The 24,207-nt window shown below is 41.1% G+C and overlaps 1 protein-coding gene across 1 annotated transcript in view; it reads left to right on the top strand.

Moving 5' to 3' along the window:
* Positions 1 to 24,207, top strand: part of SEMA3A (semaphorin 3A) — a gene marked incomplete at both ends in the record, with an annotated part of 192,521 nt that overhangs the window by 56,466 nt on the left and 111,848 nt on the right. Inside the window, 2 exons of the mRNA XM_081331002.1 lie at positions 15,643 to 15,800; positions 21,785 to 21,847. Coding sequence (XP_081187128.1) covers positions 15,643 to 15,800; positions 21,785 to 21,847 — 221 coding nt within the window. The remainder of the gene's footprint in view (positions 1 to 15,642; positions 15,801 to 21,784; positions 21,848 to 24,207) is intronic.

The raw sequence follows: 24,207 nt of genomic DNA on the forward strand, positions 1-24,207 counted from the left end.
TCCAATTATATGCTCGGTTTTGCGTAAAGTTAAGGACGCGGTGGCTCAGTGGGTTAGGACGCTGAGCTTGTCGATCAGAAGGTCGGCAGTTTGGCGGGTCGAATCCCGAGTGCCGCGTAACAGAGTGAGCGCCTGTTACTCGTCCCAGCTTCTGCCAACCTAGCAGTTCGAAAGCACGTAAAAATGCAAGTAGAAAAATAGGGACCACCACGGTGGGAAGGTAACAGCGTTCCGTGCGCCTTTGGCGTCTAGTCATGCCGGCCACATGACCACGGAGACGTCCTCGGACAAGCGCTGGCTCTTCGGCTTTGAAACGGAGATGAGCACCGGCCCCTAGAGTCGGAAACGACTAGCACGCATGTGCGGGGGAACCTTTACCTTTACCTTAAGGAACATTTATAGATTGAGAAGGCCAGATTGTTGTTTCAGATACTGTACAATTAATGCTTTGAACTTCAGGAAGATTTGTATACCGTATATACTTGAGTATAAGCCGAATTTTTCAGCCCACTTTTTGGGCTGAAAAATTCCACTTCGGCTTATACTCCAGTCAACAAAAAAACTTACCGAGGACTTGTGCGCGGCCGAGGCTTTGGTGCTTCCGGGATCGCGCGCACCTCTCCCAAGCCACCGCCGTCCGAGACCTGCCGAAGTTTGGGGAGGTTTGGGGAGGTGCGCGCGCACCTCCCCAAACCTCCCCAAACGTCGGCAGGTCTCCGTTCCTCCTGCCGACGTTTGGGGAGGTTTGGGCGCCTCCCCAAACCTCCCCAGGTCTCCGTTCCTCCGCGCAGACCTGCCGACGTTTGGGGAGGTTTGGGTGCGTCCCCAAACCTCCCCAAACGTTGGCAGGTCTCCGTTCCTCCTGCCGACGTTTGGGGAGGTTTGGGCACCTCCCCAAACCTCCCCAGGTCTCCGTTCCTCCGCGCAGACCTGCCGACGTTTGGGGAGGTTTGGGTGCCTCCCCAAACCTCCCCAGGTCTCCGTTCCTCCTGCCGACGTTTGGGGAGGTTTGGGCGCCTCCCCAGGTCTCCGTTCCTCCGCGCAGACCTGCCGACGTTTGGGGAGGTTTGGGCACCTCCCCAAACGTCGGCAGGTCTCCGTTCCTCCTGCCGACGTTTGGGGAGGTTTGGGCGCCTCCCCAAACCTCCCCAGGTCTCCGTTCCTCCGCGCAGACCTGCCGACGTTTGGGGAGGTTTGGGCGCCTCCCCAAACCTCCCCAAACGTCGGCAGGTCTCCGTTCCTCCTGCCGACGTTTGGGGAGGTTTGGGCACCTCCCCAAAGCTCCCCAGGTCTCCGTTCCTCCGCGCAGACCTGCCGACGTTTGGGGAGGTTTGGGCGCCTCCCCAAACCTCCCCAAACGTCGGCAGGTCTCCGTTCCTCCTGCCGACGTTTGGGGAGGTTTGGGCACCTCCCCAAACCTCCCCAGGTCTCCGTTCCTCCACGCAGACCTGCCGACGTTTGGGGAGGTTTGGGCGCCTCCCCAAACCTCCCCAGGTCTCCGTTCCTCCGCGCAGACCTGCCGACGTTTGGGGAGGTTTGGGCGCCTCCCCAAACCTCCCCAGGTCTCCGTTCCTCCTGCCGACGTTTGGGGAGGTTTGGGCGCCTCCCCAAACCTCCCCAGGTCTCCGTTCCTCCGCGCAGACCTGCCGACGTTTGGGGAGGTTTGGGCGCCTCCCCAAACCTCCCCAGGTCTCCGTTCCTCCGCGCAGACCTGCCGACGTTTGGGGAGGTTTGGGCGCCTCCCCAAACCTCCCCAGGTCTCCGTTCCTCCTGCCGACGTTTGGGGAGGTTTGGGCACCTCCCCAAACCTCCCCAGGTCTCCGTTCCTCCGCGCAGACCTGCCGACGTTTGGGGAGGTTTGGGCGCCTCCCCAAACCTCCCCAAACGTTGGCAGGTCTCCGGACGGCGGCGGCTTGGGAGAGGTGCGCGCGATCCTGGAAGCACCGAAGCCTCGGCCGCGCGCAAGTCCTCGGTAAGCTCCGGGCGGTCACTTGCTTCGCGTCTCCTGAGTGAAGGGGGGGCGACTGGAACGGGCGTGTTTCCTCGCCTGCTGGGCGCCGCGATTTGCCCGGGGAACGCGCGGGCCCCGAATGGCAGCGTGGAGCGAGGAAGCGGACAGCCAGGGCTTCCCCGAGAGCCGCGGCCACACAGGGTATTCCTGTGTATTCAGGCTTGCAAAATGGCGGATCGAGCCTCTGCTGGCGGCAGAGGCTTGCAGAGCGCGGATCCAGCCTCCGCCGGCGGCGGAGGCTTGCAGAACGGCGGATCGGCTTATACGCGAGTCAACAACTTTTCCCAGTTTTTGGGGGTGAAATTGGGGGTCTCGGCTTATACTCGAGTCGGCTTATACTCAAGTATATACGGTATTTTAAAAATCCCAAGAGCATTAGATTACCTATTAATTCTTAATGCATTATTGTGCATGTGATTGTAACATTGATCAATTGTATTCAATCTTTAAAATAATATTTAAAAGCTCTGTACATTCTTTCAGTAAGTTTTAGCTCATGGATTGTTTAATAGAGAGGGATGGAGAGAAAGAGAAAATTCAATATTTTGCCCAGGAAGAAATTTGTTTTAAACTCTTTTGGGGGACGGGCTGCTCTAAAAGATAATTATCCCAAACGGATAACTGGCTTTTGGGTCAGTTTCTAAGGAGAGTGAAGAAAACACTCATCTGTTGCCCATTGGGACAACCATGACCTGGATGACTGAGAATCTCCATAAACAAAACATTCACCTTTTCTTCTTCCACCTGGTGGAAAAACAGATTGAAGTGAATGTTCAGTCAAAGGAAAAGCATTGCAAGGTGCATCCCTTGACAAAGGCATAACCATATTCCAATACTCAAGGGAACAATATTCCCTTGAGAATATATTTGGTAACTCAGATCACTGGAGAGACATTGAAGGGATGGGTGCCAGTTTATATCTCCTTTAAAGGGTACAGACAGGCAAATGAAGACCCTCTCAAAGAACAAATCATTCTTTAACAGAAGAGCATTGAAACAAAATATTTATCTAAGATGCTTCTGGATAAGTCCTCAATGTGCTATCAAAGAGTCAATAGAGATACCCTAGGGTTTTGTTTGTTTTTTTTATAGGAAACCGTGGAGAATGACTTGTGGAGATGGAAGTGTTTAAACTTTTGTCATTTCTACAAAGCTCCTAATAGCCTATGTAAAACATTGAGAATGGAATGGAGTGGAGTGGAGTGGAATGGAGTGGAATGGAATGGAATAGAAGATAACAGAATGGAATGGAATGGAATGGAATGGAACGGAATGGAATGGAATGGAATGGAATGGAATAGAAGATAACAGAATAGAATGGAGTGGAGTGGAGTGGAGTGGAATGGAATGGAATAGATATCAGAATGGAACGGAACAGAATGGAATAGAAGATAACAGAATGGAGTGTAGTGTAGTGTAGTGTAGTGTAGTGTAGTAGAATAGAATAGAATAGAATAGAATAGAATAGAATAGAATAGAATAGAATAGAATAGAATAGAATAGAATACAATACAATACAATACAATACAATACAATACAATACAATACAATACAATACAATACAATACAATACAATACAATACAATAGAATACATAGGAATACATAGGAATAGAATAGGAATATCTTTATGGTCATTGTGTAACTCACAACAAAATTAATGCTGTCCACAGTAAAACCACAAATGAGAACATACATTATATACTCACATCCTTCACATTCTATTCACCATTGCGGTGCCCCTAATATTGCACTTTAATGTTGCACTATACTGTGGTATTTAATATGGTTACAGCTCTAGGATAAAAACTATTTTTCAGCCTATTTGTTTTTGTTTTTATTATCCTGTACCATCTGGCAGATGGTAATAGTTCAAAAAAATAATGTCCGGGATGAGATGAGTCTTTAAGAATGTTTTGAGCTTTCCTAAGACAATGGGAACTGTACAGGGGGGGAGGAGAGGGCAGCCAATAATCCTCAGGACAATAGTAATGACCCTCTGGAGCGCTTTCCTATCTGCTACTGTGGACCAAGCAAATCACCCACAAATGCAATTAAGGGACTAGACTCTCATCCCATAAAAATATTAGAAGAATGTGAAGTGTTTTGAGTTCAGCACTTATGCTCAAAACTCATTTTTCAAACTCAAAACAGCTGCTTCATCAGACAGAAAATGAGCTGTTCCCGTCACTTCAGAAATGTCCTGAACTTGAAACAGCTCTATTTTGACCTCGGAATACTTCTTTCTCTCAAGCTTGAAAAGCTTCCCAAATCAGAACAGTTATTCCGGTTTGGGGAATGTAGAATTCAAATGCCCCTAATCTGTTCAGGTGTTTTGCAGATCAATGATATCAGACCTATATGTTTGCCAGTCATAGAGGCATTCACAACTGTTTTTGTGGCCCATGATTATGAAAATACTTCAAGCTTATAATGACTTATATTTAGCCTTGTACTTGGAAAACATAATTATCTAAATACCCCACACCCAACCTAATTATGTAAACTAGACCAGGAAATTGCTTAATTAAAGCTTGTCTAGAACCCAAGTTGTCTGGAAGAAGGCTGGTTTTCACACTCTTTGGTATGCAAGAATAATTTGAGGGGTGTGAAGCTAAAGTTTTAAATTGCTATTCTGGAAGCTGTATTACTGTTTAGAACAAAATATATTCACATCAGTGGGGTGAAACATATATTTTCTCATGTCCTGGTACAGTATATATTTTCTGCATAATGCATAGCTTTCACTTGAACCCTAGCAGTGATTTAAAGTCAATCCCTGCGATTCAGTGAACAGAGGTGATTGAGTTATACATGGGCTCTGCCACACCTGACTGTAGACATGGCAATGGATTGAACATTAAAAAGATCCTGTATATACAGTAAACAAAATCTAGCATGTTATAGAAAAGAAATGAACTTAGAATGTACTAGTTTCCTGTGTGAAGAGCTTTTAAAAATATGGGAAAGCAATCAAAGATTTGATTCCTTTTCATTCTGAAGTGGTGCAGGCCAGGAACAGATGTACTGTAGGAGTCTATTTATCATATGTTTTGGCTTTTACATGTGTATGAAAAAAGACGGGGGAAAAAGCCCAGATGTTAGTAATATTTGATGTATATGTAGCCTGATGAATGTTGATCGCACACAGATCCAGAAAGAAACAAAAGCTTTCAGCCAAAACCTCTTTCAAAGCTATGATGTACATAAGGCAGGAAGTCTGTGGTTAACACTATGTAGCAGAAAATCACCACAAATAGGCGATTACCACAACTGTCCTTCGGCCTTGATACCAGTTTTACACCTGGCTGTGTCCCTGATCTGGTGCACCAGCCAAGGAAGAAGAAAGTGGATCTCTTTGACCAACTCCAGAGGTCAGAGATGTTTATTAGGAGACATTCCAAATAAATGAAAATAGTCTGCCATAAATTGCAAGTAAACTAAATTAATAGAGGGGGCTAATTTACCGTAGACAGAAGTATCTTAACTTTAGCCATAACTCTCTTGTCTCTTCACTGTGGACCTTCATTCTTTTTTTTTCTTTCTGCTGTAATGGAGAATATAATAAAAGCCCCTGAACATGTCCGTCTCATCTGGCCTTTGGTATAGTTAAAAAAGATACTTTCCTACTGAATAGGTGGCCAGACAGGAGATGGCCAAAGCAGATACTAACCCAGGGATCTTCCAATTTGGCCCTTTTATGACTTGTGGACTTCAACTCCCAGAAATCCTCAGCCAGCGTGGCACACTGGCTGAGGAATTCTGGGAGTTGAAGTCCACAAATCATAAAAGGGCCAAGTTTGAAGACCACTGTACCTGACAAAAGGAGCTGATAGTAAAGTCTTGAAGAAGGGATGTACGAGTTCTCAGACAGTACCCAAGAGAGAGTGAGAACTTGACCAAGGTCCACCAAAACCAGCTGGTTTTCTGAGGGACAAGATTGGCTGTTGTGTAGTGACTGATGGCTGCTATCATTGCGTGGATTCGCTGATGTCTAAGTATTGTTATGCTCCTTTATCTCATCCTTAAACCACTTAGAGAGGCTGTAAAGTACTGTGAAGCGGTATATAAGTCTAAGTGCTACTGCTATTGCCATCCTTCACTTTAAAAATAAAGGAAATCATAATTTCTGAGTGAGAGGTGAAAAATTCATTCTTGAATCCATGGAAAGTGAAGGAATGGTTGAGCTCTGAAGGCACGATTAAGATTCCAGAAAGATTCCAGGGTATTACTCATTAAGTAAATAATACAAGCTTTAGGCAAACGTTGCTAAATTTTCTGCTCAATATGGAAACACCAGCTGGTCCCCCCCCCCCCATTGTGCTAAGTGAAATATGGTTTGTTTATTCTGGCTTAGTGTATTTCACCAAACTCAATCCTTCTGATTTATAATTTATGGTTTAGCAGATTGTGTGACTGACGTAGTTTACTAAGCATACCATGGGATCTTTGCATGTTTGTTCATTGTGTGTTAAACTATTATTGGTGAAACACAAGGTCTGGTTCCTGAAGATGGCTTAGCAGCTTGAATGAATCTTAGCACTGTCTTGTAAACTGTGGCCGATGGCTTAGCACAGGGGTGTCAAACTGCGTCATGGCAAAACCATGCCCACCCCATGGCCGACAAAGGCAACACGTCACATGACATTGTGAGTTTGACACCCCTGGCTTAGCATGTTGTGGAAACCTCACCCTTTATGTTGTCTTGAAGAAGTTATGATTACACAAGCATGGCCTAATGAAATATATGAATGCAGTCATTGTTTAACACCGTATGTTTATTATCATCTTCCAAGGCCACATTAAGGGTGTGCCTCACTCTGACACAGGCCTGTTGTTACTTGAGATTTGATGTGGATGAGAAGCTCATTAGAATACTGGGAGCCAAAAAAGACAGGGCATCTTTTTTAAAAAAAAATCCATAAGCATCTAACAAACCTTGCATGAGATTGCTATGTCTATCTCTGCTCATTGTTTCAGAGGTCTTCAGATTTTTGTGTGGGCAGCACTGCCAATCCTTCCTTGCATTTATTTAAAATACACATTGAAGCAGATGTATGCTGACTTATCCTGATAGACACCAGTCATCTTTCCTCCTTTTTTTGGTCTATCTTTAAACTATGACTAGGAAGTTGAGCCCTATGTTATATTTTCTGCTACATACATATATATACATAGGGACATGGTGGCTCAGTGGGTTAGGATGCTGAGCTTGTCGATCAGAAGGTTGGCAGTTTGGCGGGTTGAATCCTGAGTGCCGCGTAACAGAGTGAGCACCTGTTACTCATCCCAGCTTCTGCCAACCTAGCAGTTTGAAAGCACATAAAAATGCAAGTAGAAAAATAGGGACCACTGCGGTGGGAAGGTAACAGCGTTCCGTGCGCCTTTGGCGTCTAGTCACGCCAGCCACATGACCACGGAGACGTCCTCGGACAAGCGCTGGCTCTTCGGCTTTGAAATGGAGATGAGCACCGGCCCCTAGAGTCAGAAACGACTAGCACACATGTGCGGGGGAACCTTTACCTTTTTACCTTTTAAAGTATGACTAGGAAGTTGAGCCCTATGTTATATTTCCTGCTACATATATATATGTACACCTGGCTGACAGACTGATCTTGAAATGAGCTAGACTGAACTGGAGACCACCAAATTCCAGAGTTAACTTGGGAATTTTTTTAAAAAAAGCATTTCTTTTTGTTGCAAAAACTGTAATCTTCTAGACATGTTCTTCTAATTAGCAGAAGTTGAAGTGAAACCCAGAAAGAATTTAATTTTACCTTGAAGTGGAGCCAGTGAGAAAAACAGCACTTCAGAGCATAAGTTTCATCGAATTCAGGAGCTTACGTCAAAATGGAAACCAGTTCCTGATCCGTGCCATGGTTGTTGGATTTGACATTATAGGGAAATGTAACTTCCCTGTTCAAAGTGATTTTATAATGCATACTTTGGATGAAGAATCATTTCTAACAAGAAGCTTAAATAAAGCAGAGCTTGGAAAGGGAACACAACCCCAAGGCATTGGGGGAGAGTATTAGAAACCCAAGAAAGCAAAGCAACCTTGACCAGGCGATGGAAGCCCCTCCCACAACAAAAGGGGTGGGGCTTCAATAGCACAGGTGAAGTCATCATCTTGATGTCTTTGAATTCACTGGAGGAGGTCCCTGAATTCTCCCTCAACCCTGCCAAACAGCATCCCTTTTTTATCTGACCCAACAGCTGCTTGCGACATGAACTTATTGCTCTTTATTTAGTCCAAGTCTCAAAGCTCCTTGCAGTATAAGGGCAATATTGGAAGAAGGAAGAACTGCCGACTATAGAAGAATGGATTTTAAAAGTTTCCAACCTGGCGGAAATGGCAAAGATCTCAGCGTACTTGAAAGACCATTCGCAACAGAGATATATTGTGGAGTGGAAAAAATGGATTGATTATATCCAGAATAAATATGGGACTAAAAAGTTTCACTTAGCATTTGAATAAGTATTGATGTGATATTTATATTGCTTGTAGTTATTTTATAAGAGTTAAAGTGCGATAGATTTAATAGTTTATTGTTGTTTGCATATGGTAGACTATGATTGTTCGTACTTTTATACCTTGTATTTAGCTCTGGGAAGTCGGGGAGGGGGGAGGGGGAGGGAGGGAGGTGTTGGGGAGGGTTGGGAATTGGGGAGGGGGTTGGGAGGGGTTTTGTTTTGTTTTGTTAAAATTAAAATGTACTGTAAAACTTTTCAATAAAAAAAAGATTACTCTTACTTTTACTAAAATTAAAATTTGTAATTTTTGTTAGAAAAAATAATAATTGCATTGTTTGGGAAATTACCGTGGCTTGAAAAAATGGCACAAGTGGCAAAACTCTTTATTTTTTGTCATTTGCCAAGATGTAAATGTAGGTGCTTGATGACATTCTTCCTGATTTCCTACTTTGGGTTAAAATCCCTGCTCAAATTTAGCATTTCCTTTTCTGTCTTTACTTTTTCCCCCGGCTAGCTAAGCAAAGGAGGTGCGTGTTTTACTGTATGTTGATATTATATATGTATTTCTTTCAACAAAACCTACCTGTTTATAACTTGGCAGATCAATATGTAGATGTGCTATTTTACCTTCTTTTCTTTACCAACACAAATCTAGGGGAAAAAATGTTCTTGTGCTAATATCCATGATAAGTGAATTGTTAAGCATGGTTGTCTGTCTCAAAAGTTAAAAAACCAAGTTTACATATCAATTCAGTCCGGTGCAGATGTGTGCTTTTTTTTTCTTTCTACTTTTTAGTAATTCATGATTGGCAGTTTTGATGATGAAGCAGGATGAAAGCAAGGATTGATTGAACAGCTGCAAAAGGTCTACCCCCTGTATTTATTAGATGAGTGATGAGATGATTATCCCAAATGAACAATAGAGTGGCAAAACATACCACGGAGGGATGGGAGATGGGGAAAATATCAGCCCTGATTAATTTGCTTATTCTCGGGCTTTGCCTAACATTAGATTGTTTTAGTTATCTCAGGATATCCAGGGGAGACTTAAGTATTGGTAAGAATTTATAAAATTAGGAAGGATGCTGGCTTAGACTTGGATTCATGGCTTTTGCCGTTCAATCTGCTATTGGAGATATATGTACCATTTTCCAGAATGAGGGTCCTGCCACAAAGACAGGGTTTTTCTAACATCAAGATCTGCTGTTCAAATCATGCCCCGACTGGGATCAAGTTGCTTCCAGTATCCCAGTCATGAGGTGGGATCATGCCACCCCAAATTATTATGCCCTGATCCAACTGTCTCTGTTTGCCAAGCATCTGTCCAGTGTTGATTATCTAATCTGCTTTTATGCCATTAGATGGTACGCAGGTAAGATAGCGTTGAATCATAATCATTGGTAAACTGTAGTTGATATGTATGTACATAAATCCACAGACCTGAAACATGTGTTCCTGTTCCCTTGCCTTCCATTCTTTGTCACAATTTTTATAGCACTTTTTAAGGTCAAAATGTCCTTTTTCAAACTGCCCAAATATCAGCATGGTGGACCAGCTTTCTTGTTATCAACAGTGGGAGTCAATGAGGAGGAAAAAAATCTGGAATTTGTGCATGGTAGAATTCATCTTAAAATACTGTACAATATAGTATCACAGTTTCACCTCGCCTTCTGTCTTCCTCCTATCACACTGCTGAAATGGCACAGAGTCTCCACCCTCCCTCAGTACTAATAAATGCCAGGTATCATAAGATAATGCAGGTGGTCCTTGACTTATGATCACAACTGGGACCAGAATATGTAACCCTCTTGTAAGCCATTGGGATCATGGAGTTGTAAATTGACTCATGCTGTCTTCAGTTGAGTCATGCCATTGTAAGTGCAAATCCAACTTTAACCCATTGTATTTTATTTTTTTTTGCTGGAAATTGCCAAAAATGTCACTGCCAATCATGAATTACTAAAAAGTAAAAAAATGACAATTGCATGACCCTAGGATGCTGCAAAAGAGACATGTTTAGTTTACAAAAGAGACAACTGAAAGGAGATATGGCAAAACTCTTCCAATATCTGGAGGGTTATTCCAGAAAGTAGACTTATAGAACAAGGGGGCCAGAACCAGTTGGTTAAAACTACAAGGAAGGACGTTCAGGCTGGTTGTCAAGAAGAGTTTCCTTACTCTATAACCTACCACTTAGTGAAATGGGGATATAATTTTCAAAGCTATTTTTTTTTTTTTTTGCTGGAAGTCTACAGACAGACTGGATGGTTATTTCCGGAGACCTCTAATGGATTTTTGCACTGAACAGAGGGTTAAACTCTTAAGGTCACTTCCAACACTGGGATTCTGTTGCATAGTAGAGATTTATATGATCCTGTTTAAATGGAGAATTCATAAGGGAAAAGGTTTTTTTTTCCTCTCTAAATACTTGAACTAGGGCCAGCCAATGGAACTGAATTAACAGTAAGACTAGATAAAAGGAAGTATTTCTTTACTTGGTACATAATTAACCTGTTCTTTCACCATCCTAGGATTCAGCTGGGTTCCCAATTGGGACAACATTCAAAGAATAATAGAATAAATTTTTAGCAGTAAGACAATTTAAAGCTATGAGCCTCGAGGGCTATCTAATCCATCCAGCAACAGAGGTAGGGGGTTCTCACTACCATGTCAAGTATGAATAGGAAGAGACCGTGACATCTATATTCTGTGTATGGATTCTCAGCTTAAATAGGTCCAGGTGGGGCAGTGGTTATAATGTTAGATTAGGACTGGGATAGACCTAAGTTTCCACCACGGAATTAACCAAGCATCTCTATACAAGAGTCTTTCTCTTAGCTCAAGCTGCTTCACAAGGATAATTATGAAAATATACTTAGAGATATCTCAAGCCCTCAAGATATTTTACAAATGCATATTATTACTATTTTAATTTTGTCTTCATTTGCTTGAGCCACATTTGGTCTGAACAGAACACAGAGAAATAAAAAATGACACAGGAACATTACCAAGCTAGTTTTTTTAAAAAAATAAAATAAAATAAAATAAAATAGAAGCCCTTTTTAGTGCATTATTTAGAATGAGGTAGTCACTTTTTTCAGCTTCCTAACACAAAGTAATCATTTGACTCATAGGACATTCAGTTAAATCAAATCTTCAGATCCATTTGAGGCATCAAATGTAAGTTTGAAATATAGTTGTAACTTGCTGTCTGTAAATAGATGGGTATTCTGTGCATGGTTTGTTAAAAGCAGGAGTCATTCAGACAATAATATCACCTCTAAAAAATCCTCAGGTTGTGTTCATATCTCACACTTTTGCTAAAACGTGCTTAAGCAGGTTCATTTGGGAGAAGAGTTGCAGGTAACTTGTTTTTCTCCAAAGAGACTAAATTGTTGGCCCAAAGACTGAATGTTCAGGAGTGCTGGACTCCGTAGTATTTAGCAAGAACTTATTCTTGGAATAGTCTCTTGAAAAGTTTCATTCTTGACACTGTTACTATTTTCAAGATGGAGTAAAGCTGCTATGCTGCTTTTATTTCCATCATACTATGTGCCATGTTCAGGAGGAGCATTTTAAAATACTGTATATATGACAGTTGTGCAATGAAACCCTGAAAGTTATCCATCTGTAATGTTCTCTATTGCCTTCTCCTGCTTAAGCAGGGGGCTGAGCTAGAAGACCTCCTAGGTCCCTTCCAGATTCTATTCTATTCCATTCCATTCCATTCCATTCCATTCCATTCTATTCTATTCTACATTCCATTCCATTCCATTCCATTCCATTCTACATTCTATTCCTATTCCTATTCCATTCCATTCCATTCCATTCCGTTCTGTTCTGTTCTGTTCTGTTCCGTTCCGTTCTGTTCCATTCCGTTCCATTCTGTTCCGTTCCGTTTCATTTCGTTCCATTCTAATGAAGCCACCATCTGTGTTATTTTCCCATTCTACTAAAAGGTGAAACAGCTACTAGGTGTTTTTGGTATTTCTGTATTACAACAATGGCCATGTTTTTGTTGCCTTAAATCTATTTGTCTTGTCTTTGAATCTTGTCTTTGAATCTCATGTTTTAAGTGAAATCTTGATTGATTTGGTAGTCACTAGTCACCAGAAGTGCTTGCTTTCGCAGAATAACTGGCTACAGGGGATCAAGGAGAGTCTTTTACAACAGTGGATGATAGAAGCATCAGGCAAATAATTGTGTTTTTTTTTTAAAAAAAAAAGACACAGAAGTTGTCAACACACAAGCATGTTTCCTTTTGCAACATATTGGCTTGAATGAAAGAAGATTTGTTTTTATACCTGTTCGTCTTGTGGAAACTGTCCCTCGGATGAACTAAGGAAATGTTCAGAGAGGTGGATGACAGTCAAATTTACATGGACAGAAGCAAGATTGAAACTTGAAGCAAAAGAGTAACCTGTCCTTCAATAAAGTATGAACAGATAAAAAGGCAACACCTATAAGAAGAGACTGGACTGCCATCTGTCAGAAATGGTGTAGGGACTCCTGCTTGGGCAGGGGGTTGGACTAGATGACCTACAAGGTCCCTTCCAACTATTCTATTCTATTCTACTGTATTCCATTCTATTCCATTCCATTCTATTCTATTCTATTCTATTCTATTATTCTATTATTCTATTCTATTCTATTCTATTCTATTCTATTCTATTCTATTCTATTCTATTCTATTACATTACATTACATTACATTACATTACATTACATTACATTACATTACATTACATTACATTACATTACATTACATTACATTACATTATATTATATTATATTATATTATATTATATTATATTATATTATATTATATTATATTATATTATATTATTATATATTATCTATTCTATATGCTGAATACATATTGAGGGAGGCTGGATTAGAAGAAAAGCATGTTTCAAAGATGGAGGAAAAAAGTATCAGCAATATGTGCAATGCTGATGAGATTACCCTGATTGTTGAAAATGCAAATGAACTGTAAACCTATATTGTAGGTACTAAAAAAAAATAGTTAAAAAAATTCAAAAAGTACATTTTGTGAAAGAATCACTTCCCGCAACCCCATTGCAGATTCATAACTGCATTTATTGAGAAAGATTATATCTCGAGGCAAAGCAATGATGATGGAAAAATTAGCACGACTGTTAGCCCCCACTTTTTGGTATTAAGCAGATCCCTAACCCATGGCATCCAATCTCGCCTCCCGTTATTCTGAGCAGTTGGAAAAAATCAAGTTCCCAATTCAAAATAAAACATGGAAATGCTGTTGGTACATGATCTGCGACTGTGCACCCATACTTTGGGGGGTGGAGGGGTGGAAACAGGGATTACAGAGACCAAAAAAATGCAGTAAATAAGAAGACTGCAGAGCTTTGAGGTTGCATTTTACTTAGATGGGCATTTTGAATGGAAGCGTTCTCTCAAGGCTGCTTTGAGATCTTCTCTTCTGAAAATGAAGAGGTTAGGGTACTTATTTGCTGCTCATTTGTGCATTTGCATAAATCTGCGCAGTGGCGTTTCTGGGTTTTTCCTACGTCCTAATGCCAGAAGAGACTAAGGATCTTCTCTCATTGAGCTGAACAGTTTTCGAGCCATCTTTGAGTCAGAAGTAAACTGTACCAAATTCATGATGCTCCTATTGTTGGTGTCATTGATGTAATGATATATGAGAAAGACCTTGGGAAACCAGGTGAGGAGATGTTTGTTGCTTAGGGAATGGTCAGATAATCAATCAATCAGTCCACCAGAATAGAGTTAGAAGGGACCTTGGCATACTTCTAGTCCAACCCCTTGCTCAAACAGGAGACCCTAGACCATTTCAGACAAGTGACAAGTGAAATGACAACATTTCAGACAGTCTGAAAGAGACAGCAGAGCCCGGAGCTGCACAACAGATGGGAAAAGAGGGCTCCAAAGCACACCCACCCACCACCCACCCACCCTAGTGTCTCAGGCTGTAAAGGAAGCAGGGAGGGAGATTTGTACTTGGAAGATTCTGTTAATGTATCCTTACAATGAAGTAGAATTTAGCTCATCCGGTCATGTTTCTTGTCTGATTTATCTGGGACAGTTGACAACTGCAAAGGATTCCAGAGTGTATCCTCTTGTTTTTCCATCCGTTGTGCAGCTCTGGGCTCTTCTGTCTCTTATCTGATCACTCCCTAAGCAGCATCTGCTCACCTGTTTTCTCAAGGTCTTTCTCACATAGCATTTAGCAGGAATTTGCTAAAGGAGCCTGTAAATTTCATGCCAGTGCGTTTTCCTGGCTTCCTAGACTGGGCAAGTGGAGAATGTTTCCATCACGTTAGCAGAAGTGTGACTGGCAGCCACCACTTTCTGGCATCAATCGTCATCGCACAGCTTAAGTGGCATCAAAGGTCAATTATAAATTCAGTGCATCACTCAACTGACCTACAAAGCCTAATGACCTACAAAGCCCTACATGGCATGGGTCCGGAATACCTTGGGGAGCACCTGCGGCCGGTGTCAACTTCCCTCCGCCCAGCTCCCACAGAGAGGGCCTCCTCAGGGTGCCACCAGTCAAAGAATGCCGACTGGTGGCCCCCAGGGGGAGGGCCTTCTCTGTGGGCACGCCAGATTTATGGAACCATCTTCCGGTCGAGCTCCGGATGGCGCCTGACCTCCGCTCATTCCGGCGCGATCTCAAAACCTACCTTTTCGAACAAGCTGGCCTGGCCTGATGGGATGGGGTTGGGTTTTATTAATGTGTTTTAACCTACTTTTAATGTGTTTTAACTTATTCGTGGGCATTTTATTTAATCGTTTTTAATTTTTGTATCTTGTTTTTGATATGTATTGCCCTGTTCACCGCCCTGAGTCCTTCGGGAGAAGGGCGGTATACAAATTTAATAAATAATAAAATAATAATAATAATAACTATAAATGCCATGCATTAAAGAAAAGTTAATAAAGTGGTACATCAAAACTCATGTTTCAACATTATTAAAAAGTTTGTTCTTCCAGTTTTGGGTTCTAGTATAGCTACAGTATTAACAAAGGGACAGAAGCCTGAAAAATCCTGCCTAAACAATTTAAGAAGTTCCATATGTTTGTTACGTGTCTACTACTTGTTAGAACCAAGGGCATTGTTCTTTACATTAACAATATTTTTTTTTCTCCTACAGAAATGTATGAATCCAGCAATATAGCAACTTTCAATGGACTGGTGAATAGTTCTAGTTACCACACATTCCTTTTGGATGAGGAAAGGAGTAGACTCTACGTGGGAGCAAAGGACCACATATTTTCTTTCAACCTAGTCAACATCAAGGAGTTTCAAACGGTACTTTTCGTCTCTTTTCACCTTTATTTTTTTTCCCGCAAGCAATCGATTTTTATTGACTTGTGAAAGGGATAAAAAATTTTAAACACTTCTGTAATTAAATGATCTGTCCACAACAACAATAAAAAGAAAGATGGTATCAGAGCTGTGCTTATACTCCAAGTGTTTATACCACAACTGGTGATCATATTCAATTGTACCTACAATGCAATATTTGAAAGACTTTTCAAATGAAGTTGCTTTAAATGTTTGAATACCTAAGTGCTATTAGAAAATGAATCTTTATTTACATTTCATGTTAAAAACACACCATACACCAACAAAGACAAAAAAACCAGTCTCTTTTCATCTTTAGATGTATGTCGATGGGGTAAGACAACCAGGGTGGTACAAAGTTGAATGTTGAGCCACTTAGCTATGCAGGTTCATTTGCTCATTACAAGCACTCATAAAAAAACTTTTTTTTAGTGTAGATGGAATATGTGAACCCATTCCAACACATGCAGAGCATGAAAAAGCTGAGCAGTATATATGTTAGTTTCCTTTTTTCCGTTGGCCTTCTACATTTGTATTACTGTAGTTGGAATTTCACCTGCACGAAGTCAAAGGCAATTTGGGCAAATGTCCACTTTGAATAGGATCTTCAGACTGAACTGCAGAATTGATTTGGTGAGTTGATTTTTTAAAAAAAAAATGAATTCAAAGTGATTCAAAGATTAGATAGGCTTTTGCCCAAATGCCCTAACACTTGTAGAATTGGATTCAAATACCTGAAGAATGTTCAGAAGACATAGTCTCCATCCTTTCCAGAGGGCAGGAGCAGAACTGGTAGGTTGAAACAAAGGAGGCTTAGACTACGTGTCAGGAGGAAATTTCTAACTAGGTAGAGGTTTGTCAGAAGGAGGTCCGACCTGGATCCAACCTGGAACTAAGGAGAAATTTCCTGGCAGCGAGAACAATTCATCAATGGAGCAGCTTTCTTCCTAAATTGTGAGTGCTCCATTGCTGGAGGTTTTCAAGAACAGATTGGACAACTGTCTGTGCAAGATGGCATAAGGCAGCGGTCCCCAACCTTTGCAGCTTGGTGGCACGGCTATGAAGGGGGGGAGAGGGGAACTGGGCCCCATGAGTGGCCAGGGTGCGTGCATGCACAAGAGTGAAGCTTTGAGGCACCACGTACAGAAGTGGGGATGCATGCCAGCCTGCCTCTCACGCAGCCCGGTTGCAAATAGGCCACAGCCCGGTAGTGGGGCATGGCCCACAGGTTGGGGACCCCTGGTATAAGGGCTCCTGCCTTGGGCAGGAGGTTGTACTAGAAGACCTCCAAGGTCCCTTCCAGCCTGTATGAGTTGCCAACCAGTAGAATAGCTGCCGCATGACGATAAGAGTTTTCCATTACTAGACGTCTGCATACAGAGACTGCATGGCACTGAGGTTCTAGTGGATCCTGCATTGAACTGGAGGTCGAAAACGATGATGTCTACGCTTACCCTTCCAACTCTGCAATTAAAATTATTCAGCTGAGTTTATTTGACTGCTGAATCACAAAATTCAAGTGGACTCTTTGAATCAAATCACAAATGTGAATCTACCCTTGGTTGATTCGGACAAAAAGGATGACAAAACAGCGGTGTTCCATTTTTTAACTATTGACATAACAAGTACAGAATTGGAAGAAAGAGGACAGGACTGTTTCACCCACCACGAGCCCCCACACTGCATGCTGGGGAATTTTTCAGCTCTAATCTTCATTCCTGAGGTTGGGCATCAGTTTATATATATATATATATATATATATATATATATATATATATATATATATATATATATATATATATATATATATATATATATATATATATATATATATATATATATATATATATATATATATATATATATATATATATATATATATATATATATATATATATATATATATATATATCCAATTGAGTGAATGATGATTATACATCAAATGTTCAAAATCCAGCTTGTTCACATGCAGAAGGAAAGTATGGATGGTAAAGGCCAGAGACAGTTTAAAGCACTGAATTATATAAAGACAATGAATCTATTTAATTGTTCATTTTATCACTTCAGATGCTTCCCTTCAGAAGGTCAAAGCTATTAATAAATCATTAGAGATGGAGTATTGATGGCAGCAACATGATGGACAGTCTTGGATTTGGTTGAAAATAGAGATTTAGGTTGGAAGCTAATAGTCATTTCATTATGAAAGCATACATGTAAATAAAACATTAACGATATGCATAACTATACTTTCGTGAATCTTCAATCAAGAAGGTGAACTGGTTTAAGGGGAAACTATTTAGCTATCTGTCAGAGAGACACAGGAAGAGGTAGAATGCAAATAAGCAGTGCTTTTTTTGTAAAAGAAAAAGGTGCCGGAACTCACACATGTCATAACAACCCGCCTTGCCTACCCTACAAGGTTCCATCCCAAAAAGGTGCCGGAACTCCGTTCTGAGCGTTCTATGAGGAAAAAAAGCCCTGCAAATAAGAATAACTATATTATAAAATTATTGCTTTAAAACTGGCAAGTTTAGTTCTACTTTGTCATAATAATCCATGGCCCATTAACTCCTTACATGACAAAAGTTTTTTTTTTCAAAGTCCTGAGCAAAGATTTCTATTCTCTGAAGATCAAAATCAAAGCAAAGTTGCCCACTTCCTATTCTCTCTAGATCAACCATAAAAGAAATGAGTTATTTATTTGGATGTTCTGTGAGGCTCAGGATGTAATGCAGGAACATCTGGAATCATTAAAGAAACAGACTGCTGCTGTAAGTAAAACAAAAAGTGTAAACAATTTAGGGTGAATTCACACATGGGCTCTGTTCTCTGTTCACACCTGTGTGAGGGCCCCAGACAGTGAGTGGATAAATGCATGGACCATAGGCCCACAGAGACATCAATGTGGATTGGAAGATTTGACCCTCAGAGCAGCTTGAGGGAGGTTGCTGCCTTGACTACTTATTTTCAGTGTTTGAATGCCAGGATGTCTCCATTTATTTATTTTTTTGAAAAAGGTCATGAACAGCAGGACTGTTTGGGCTGAACTAGCAACTGGTCTGTTGAGTTCAGAATCTTATTTCTGGTTTCCGGGCTAAGGACAAGTCACCACAGGACAATTTGCTGCAGGATAACTCGGCATGGGACAATTCAACACTGTGTTAATCGTGTTAATGGTTACTTTTATTCTTGGTGGCCATGTTTTTTGTCAAAATTATTGTAACTCTTGTATTTCTGGATTGGCTTTCTTTATTTTATTATTATTGGCCATGGTTCCATTGAAATTAATTTATTTTTTGTATTTGTTGAGTTGTCCTGAAGAGAGTTGGCTGTCCCATTCTATTGCCAGATTCATCAAAGACCAGAATATATCCAGTATCAAAAATTCAGAGGAATATAGCCTCTAAACATACAGTTTCTTTCTTTCTTTCTTTCTTTCTTTCTTTCTTTCTTTCTTTCTTTCTTTCTTTCTTTCTCTCCCTCCCTCCCTCCCTCCCTCCCTCCCCCCTCTCTCTCTCATGAAGGACAATTACATTTTTCAAGTTCCCCCCCCTCCCCAAAAAAAGAGGCTGGGCTTAAAGAAAACACAACACTCAAGAGTTCTAGTGACAATCTTCTCAGAGTTTGGCACAAATAAGAAGTGCTTAATGGCCATTAACTGCTCTTCCAAAGCTTTTGAGATGTTGTCTTCCACAAGTTAAACTTCTTCTTCCAAGAATCTGCTTGCTTTTTCTCCTCCCCTTTAGGGCCTGTTTGTAAATTGCTTTTCCCAGGCTGCCATTTTCCATTGCCAGACTCTCTATCTCTTCATCACTGCCTGTCCTAAAGTCTCGGGTGGACTCCCTGCCTGTGAAACTTTTTGGTGAAGAGGTCAGATGGTGAAAGCCATTCAGGAGACCGTCTGTTTCCATTTGCATTCTCCCAGAACAATCCCCTCCCCCAAGGCTTCCTGCTTCCAAAAGCTGTTTTCCATTTCTTGTTGCTGTTGCTTTTTTTCCCCCAAGAAAACACACTTCCTTTCCGGCATTCTGTACAATGCGGAAAGACCTCCTAGTAGCGTTGGCCTTGGAGATGATGGAGAAGGTGCTCTGGTTGCTTACTGAGATGTTATACATAAGAAAACCAATTAGGATTGTTGGTCCTTGGCACAATTTGCAGTTTGTACATGTGTGCTCCAAGATGCTTGGACTCCTGCTTCAGCACAGCTTCAGGCCTTCCTGAAAATACTCGTGTATTTTATTAGCGATGTTGCAGTCTCAAAATCCACCATGAAACCTGCACCTGCTTTGCTATCATTTGCCCTAATGACCTTAAATGAACTTATCCCTGCTTTATCTGCAAGTTGATTTAAGATTAAAGTGATAGTCCAACCACATGGCCCATTTATATTGCCTGATGCTGAAATTTGACCATGTTTTATTCTAGACGCAATTCTAAAAGCTTTTTAGAAGACATAAATAATTAACCAAAAAGGATTTGGGGGCTGTTGCACTAGAAGTAAAAGTGATTGTTAAGCATTAAACCCAAGCATAATCAGAAATGAAATTGTGAATCGCTGTAGAATAATTGGGACAAACCCATGGTAGTAACAACCTCAGAGCATCTTTAACACAGAAGATGACTTCTACTTATTATTATTATTGAACGGCATCTTCCATTCAAAGCCATCTTTCCATCTTTCATTCAAAGCCCTCTGAGTTTAGGAAAATGGGAGGCCAACAGGCCAGTGAGAGACACTGGTGCCACAATGGTTTCTTCCTTAAGACAGATGATACCCATCCATTCCAACCTTCTGCTTTCCAAATTTGTCAGGGTTTTTTTTTCCAGAGTCTACAATCCAGCAAGAAAGACTTAATCTTTCCTATTTGTTTTGGTATTTATCACCCATTCACAACACAGAAATCTCCAGCATACGTAGAAACAACATTTCTAAATTTTGTTTGATCAATCTGTTCTAGTGGGTTTTGGGTTTGAAGATAGATTGACGGAGGGATAGATGATGGTTGGATGGAGAGAGAGAGAAAGAGAAATAAAGAGGTAGATAGAGGCAGTATGTCATCTATGTATAGAATAGTCCACTTACTTTATCCCTTGCTTGCAAAATTTTATATAATTTTTCCTTTCTTCTTTTATTATCTTTTGAATAGCATAGCATAGCATAGCATAGCATAGCATAGCATAGCATAGCATAGCATAGCATAGCATAGCATAGCATAGCATAGCATAGAATAGAATAGAATAGAATAGAATAGAATAGAATAGAATAGAATAGAATAGAATAGAAAGGGACCTTGGAGGTCTTCTAGTCCAACCCCCTGCTCAGGCAGGAAACCCTATACCATTTCAGACAAATGGCTGTCCAGTCTCTTCTTAAAAACTTCCAGTGTTGGAGCATTCACAGCTTCTGGTGGCAGGTTGTTCCACTGGTTAATTGTTCTGTCAGTAAATTTCTTCTTAGTTCAAGGTTGCTTCTCTCTTTGATTAGTTTCCATCTGTTACTTCTTGTCCTGGCTTCAGTTTTACCTGAGTGTATTATATTCTGGCCATCTGCTCTCTAACTATAAATAAAATATTACGGTGGTTGTTAGGGTACAAAACATGGTGTGTCATGCATGCCTTTGTTTATGACATAATGTGTTCTAGGCCATCTAGGAAAACAAGACAGTCTTGGATTTAAAATAAAACCCCTCTGTTGTTCCATCTACCATTTTCTAAAGCAACAAAAATATCTGTATCTACATCTGTACCTATGCATAGTCATATAAAAATCCAAATAGCAGGATATGGAGATGAAACACTGCAGGCCTATCATGATGGAATGAACAAACCTACAAAGCAAGTTCCTTTAGAGAAAGAGATTGCCCTGAAAAGAGCAAACATTTCCTGGATTGAGAGGACAGTTTTGGATTGCTAAGTGACATGATGCGATTTTGACTTTATACCCTTAGATTGCTTGGCCTGTGTCACATAGTCGTCGGGATGAATGCAAGTGGGCTGGAAAAGATGTTCTGGTAAGTAGAATCCTTTATTAAATCTCCCACTTGCCCTTGATAAGGCGGGTCAGTATTTTGTGGTTTTTTTAAAGCTTTGGTTTGCACTAACTGGCTGCCTTTTTCATAAATAACGTCATGTTGGTTCAATCTCGGACACCGGTCAAGCTTCATTTTCTCCCCATGAGCTCCTGTGGGGGTAGATTTACATGTAATGGAATGAGGGAGTGAGTCTATAATTGTCCCCTTATTTAAGAAGTCTTCGGAGTTTGACCTTGTTCCTGTAACTCAGCGGAGGCCCTCAATCTGCCACTATGGAATAGGCAGGCCTTTGTGAATGCAATGAGAGTCATTAATGTCAAGAAGCTTTGAAGGCCTCAGGGGGTCTTCCTTGACAAGAACACACGGATGCCTTCCTGATGTTAATTTCCTTCTTCCTATTGTGGTTGAAAACAGGGGGAAAAACATTTATTTTACGCATTCTTTCTCATATCATCACTCTTTCCTCCTCAATCTTTTCAACCCTTCCATTAGATAATATGGGAAATTGTAAGGCTGTTGGGTGAGATTGTAATGCTGGCAGAGGATAAATAAATAAAGAGATGGAATTCACTGTAATTATACAGAAACTCAACGCATTCTTTTAAGACAAAGGGAAAATCACTGTGTTTGCAATAGCAAAAAGGCAGCTTAGAGCTTGTCCCAAGTGAATGTTTAGAGATGGTTTAGTAAAATATTCATAATAGCAGCTGGTAGAAATTTGTGCTCTCTCTCTCTCTCTCTCTCAAGTCATAAGTGAAATAGAGTCATTAAGCAGAATATGGTTCAGAATTGGGACTTCAGTATTTAAAATAACAAAGCTGATCTGTATCCACAGAAAGAATTTGCAAAAATCCCTTGTCTAAAGAAGGAAGAATATCATAAATAATACAGTGGCCCCTTTTTTAAAGATCATGCTGGGTTAACTTCTAAACAATGAGTCTTATACTTAAACCAAGCCAACTGCTTTTCCCTAGAACAAGCAAGAGCTGATGCCTTTTGTAAGGTCAAGTTTTAGGAATAAAGAAAATGAATTCTTTATTTTTTTGGCCCCCAAGGAAAAAATGAAAAGTAATATTCAGTTGGCTTTCTCTTTCATTACTATCAAGGAGAAAATGGGAAATACGGCCTAAAGAACATTTAAATCAATATAATGAAGGTAGTCTTATGATGATAAGTATCTTACATGTTTGAATGCCTAGAAGTTAATAAATCACAAATGCTTTTGGGGGGGGTTAACATTTTTTTTTTAATTTTAAATGAAGTAATTACGAATCTCAATTTTTAATAGTTCTGTGCTGAACAACTTTCTCTGCAATAGCCCTTTGCAGCAGCTATATTGCTTACATGAAATAAATATTAACTGTAACAACATATGTAGTTTCTATGAATCGCACTGGTGACCTCAATCATGACCTGAGATTAAAAGGTCTCTCTGGTAACTAGGCCGGCTAGAAGGCTAAGCTTTCCCTCTGCTGGAGTCCCATCTGATGTCTTCTCCGTTAATGTCAGTCACAGAGCGTCATGAAATTGATACCATTGGGGATCTAACATTTCAAGGGTCCCCCCAGACACTGATAAATGTGGAGGCTCCCCAACAGCACAGCTTGTTTTTTGTTTTTTTCAAAAAAGAGAGTTAACAGTTGGGAGGTAATAAAATTGTGGATCAGACACCCCATTTCTCATATTTCTGTAATGCAACAGCTCACCTCTGTGGGAAACGTCACCTCGTGTGCTCCGTTGTGTCGTACTGGGGAGGTGTTAAGAACATTCCAGTCTGAGTTACTGATTTGGTTCAGTTTGATCTACATTTCCGATCTGATTCATAAAAACTGATCCAACCTGATTTAGATGCCCAAATCAAATCAGTCCAAGAGAAATAAATATTTCTGGCCATGCAGAAGAGCACCCAAATCCTTCCAAAGGGCTGATGTTGGACTGGCACTGGATCCTGGTCACCCATCAACTAGGGCAGGCCCATGAGTGATCTTTGGCCAATCCCTCTCTCTAAGCCAGACATGTCAAACACAAGGCCCGGGGGCCAGATCTGGCCCATGAAGTGGTTTCATGCGGCCTGCGAAGCCATCCTGGAAACAGTGTGGGAACGGCCCCCACTGCCTTGGCCCTGGCCCAGAGACCCTCCTTCTGCCAGAGACCCTCAGATCTGTCCCACTCCTGCCCAGGCCCCCATAGGCACCCTTGATGCGAACGATGTAGAGCTGGCCATGCCCACCCAGTAGGCCATACGCACTCTAGACACGCCCATCCAGTAGGCCACGACCACCCTGGCCACGACCACCCAGCCCCTTGAGGGCAGCCGCAATGCTGATGCGGCCCTCAAT

Source organism: Vipera berus (assembly GCF_964194415.1).
Source record: "Vipera berus genome assembly, chromosome: 6".
In the NCBI taxonomy this organism is placed as follows: Eukaryota; Metazoa; Chordata; class Lepidosauria; order Squamata; family Viperidae; genus Vipera; species Vipera berus.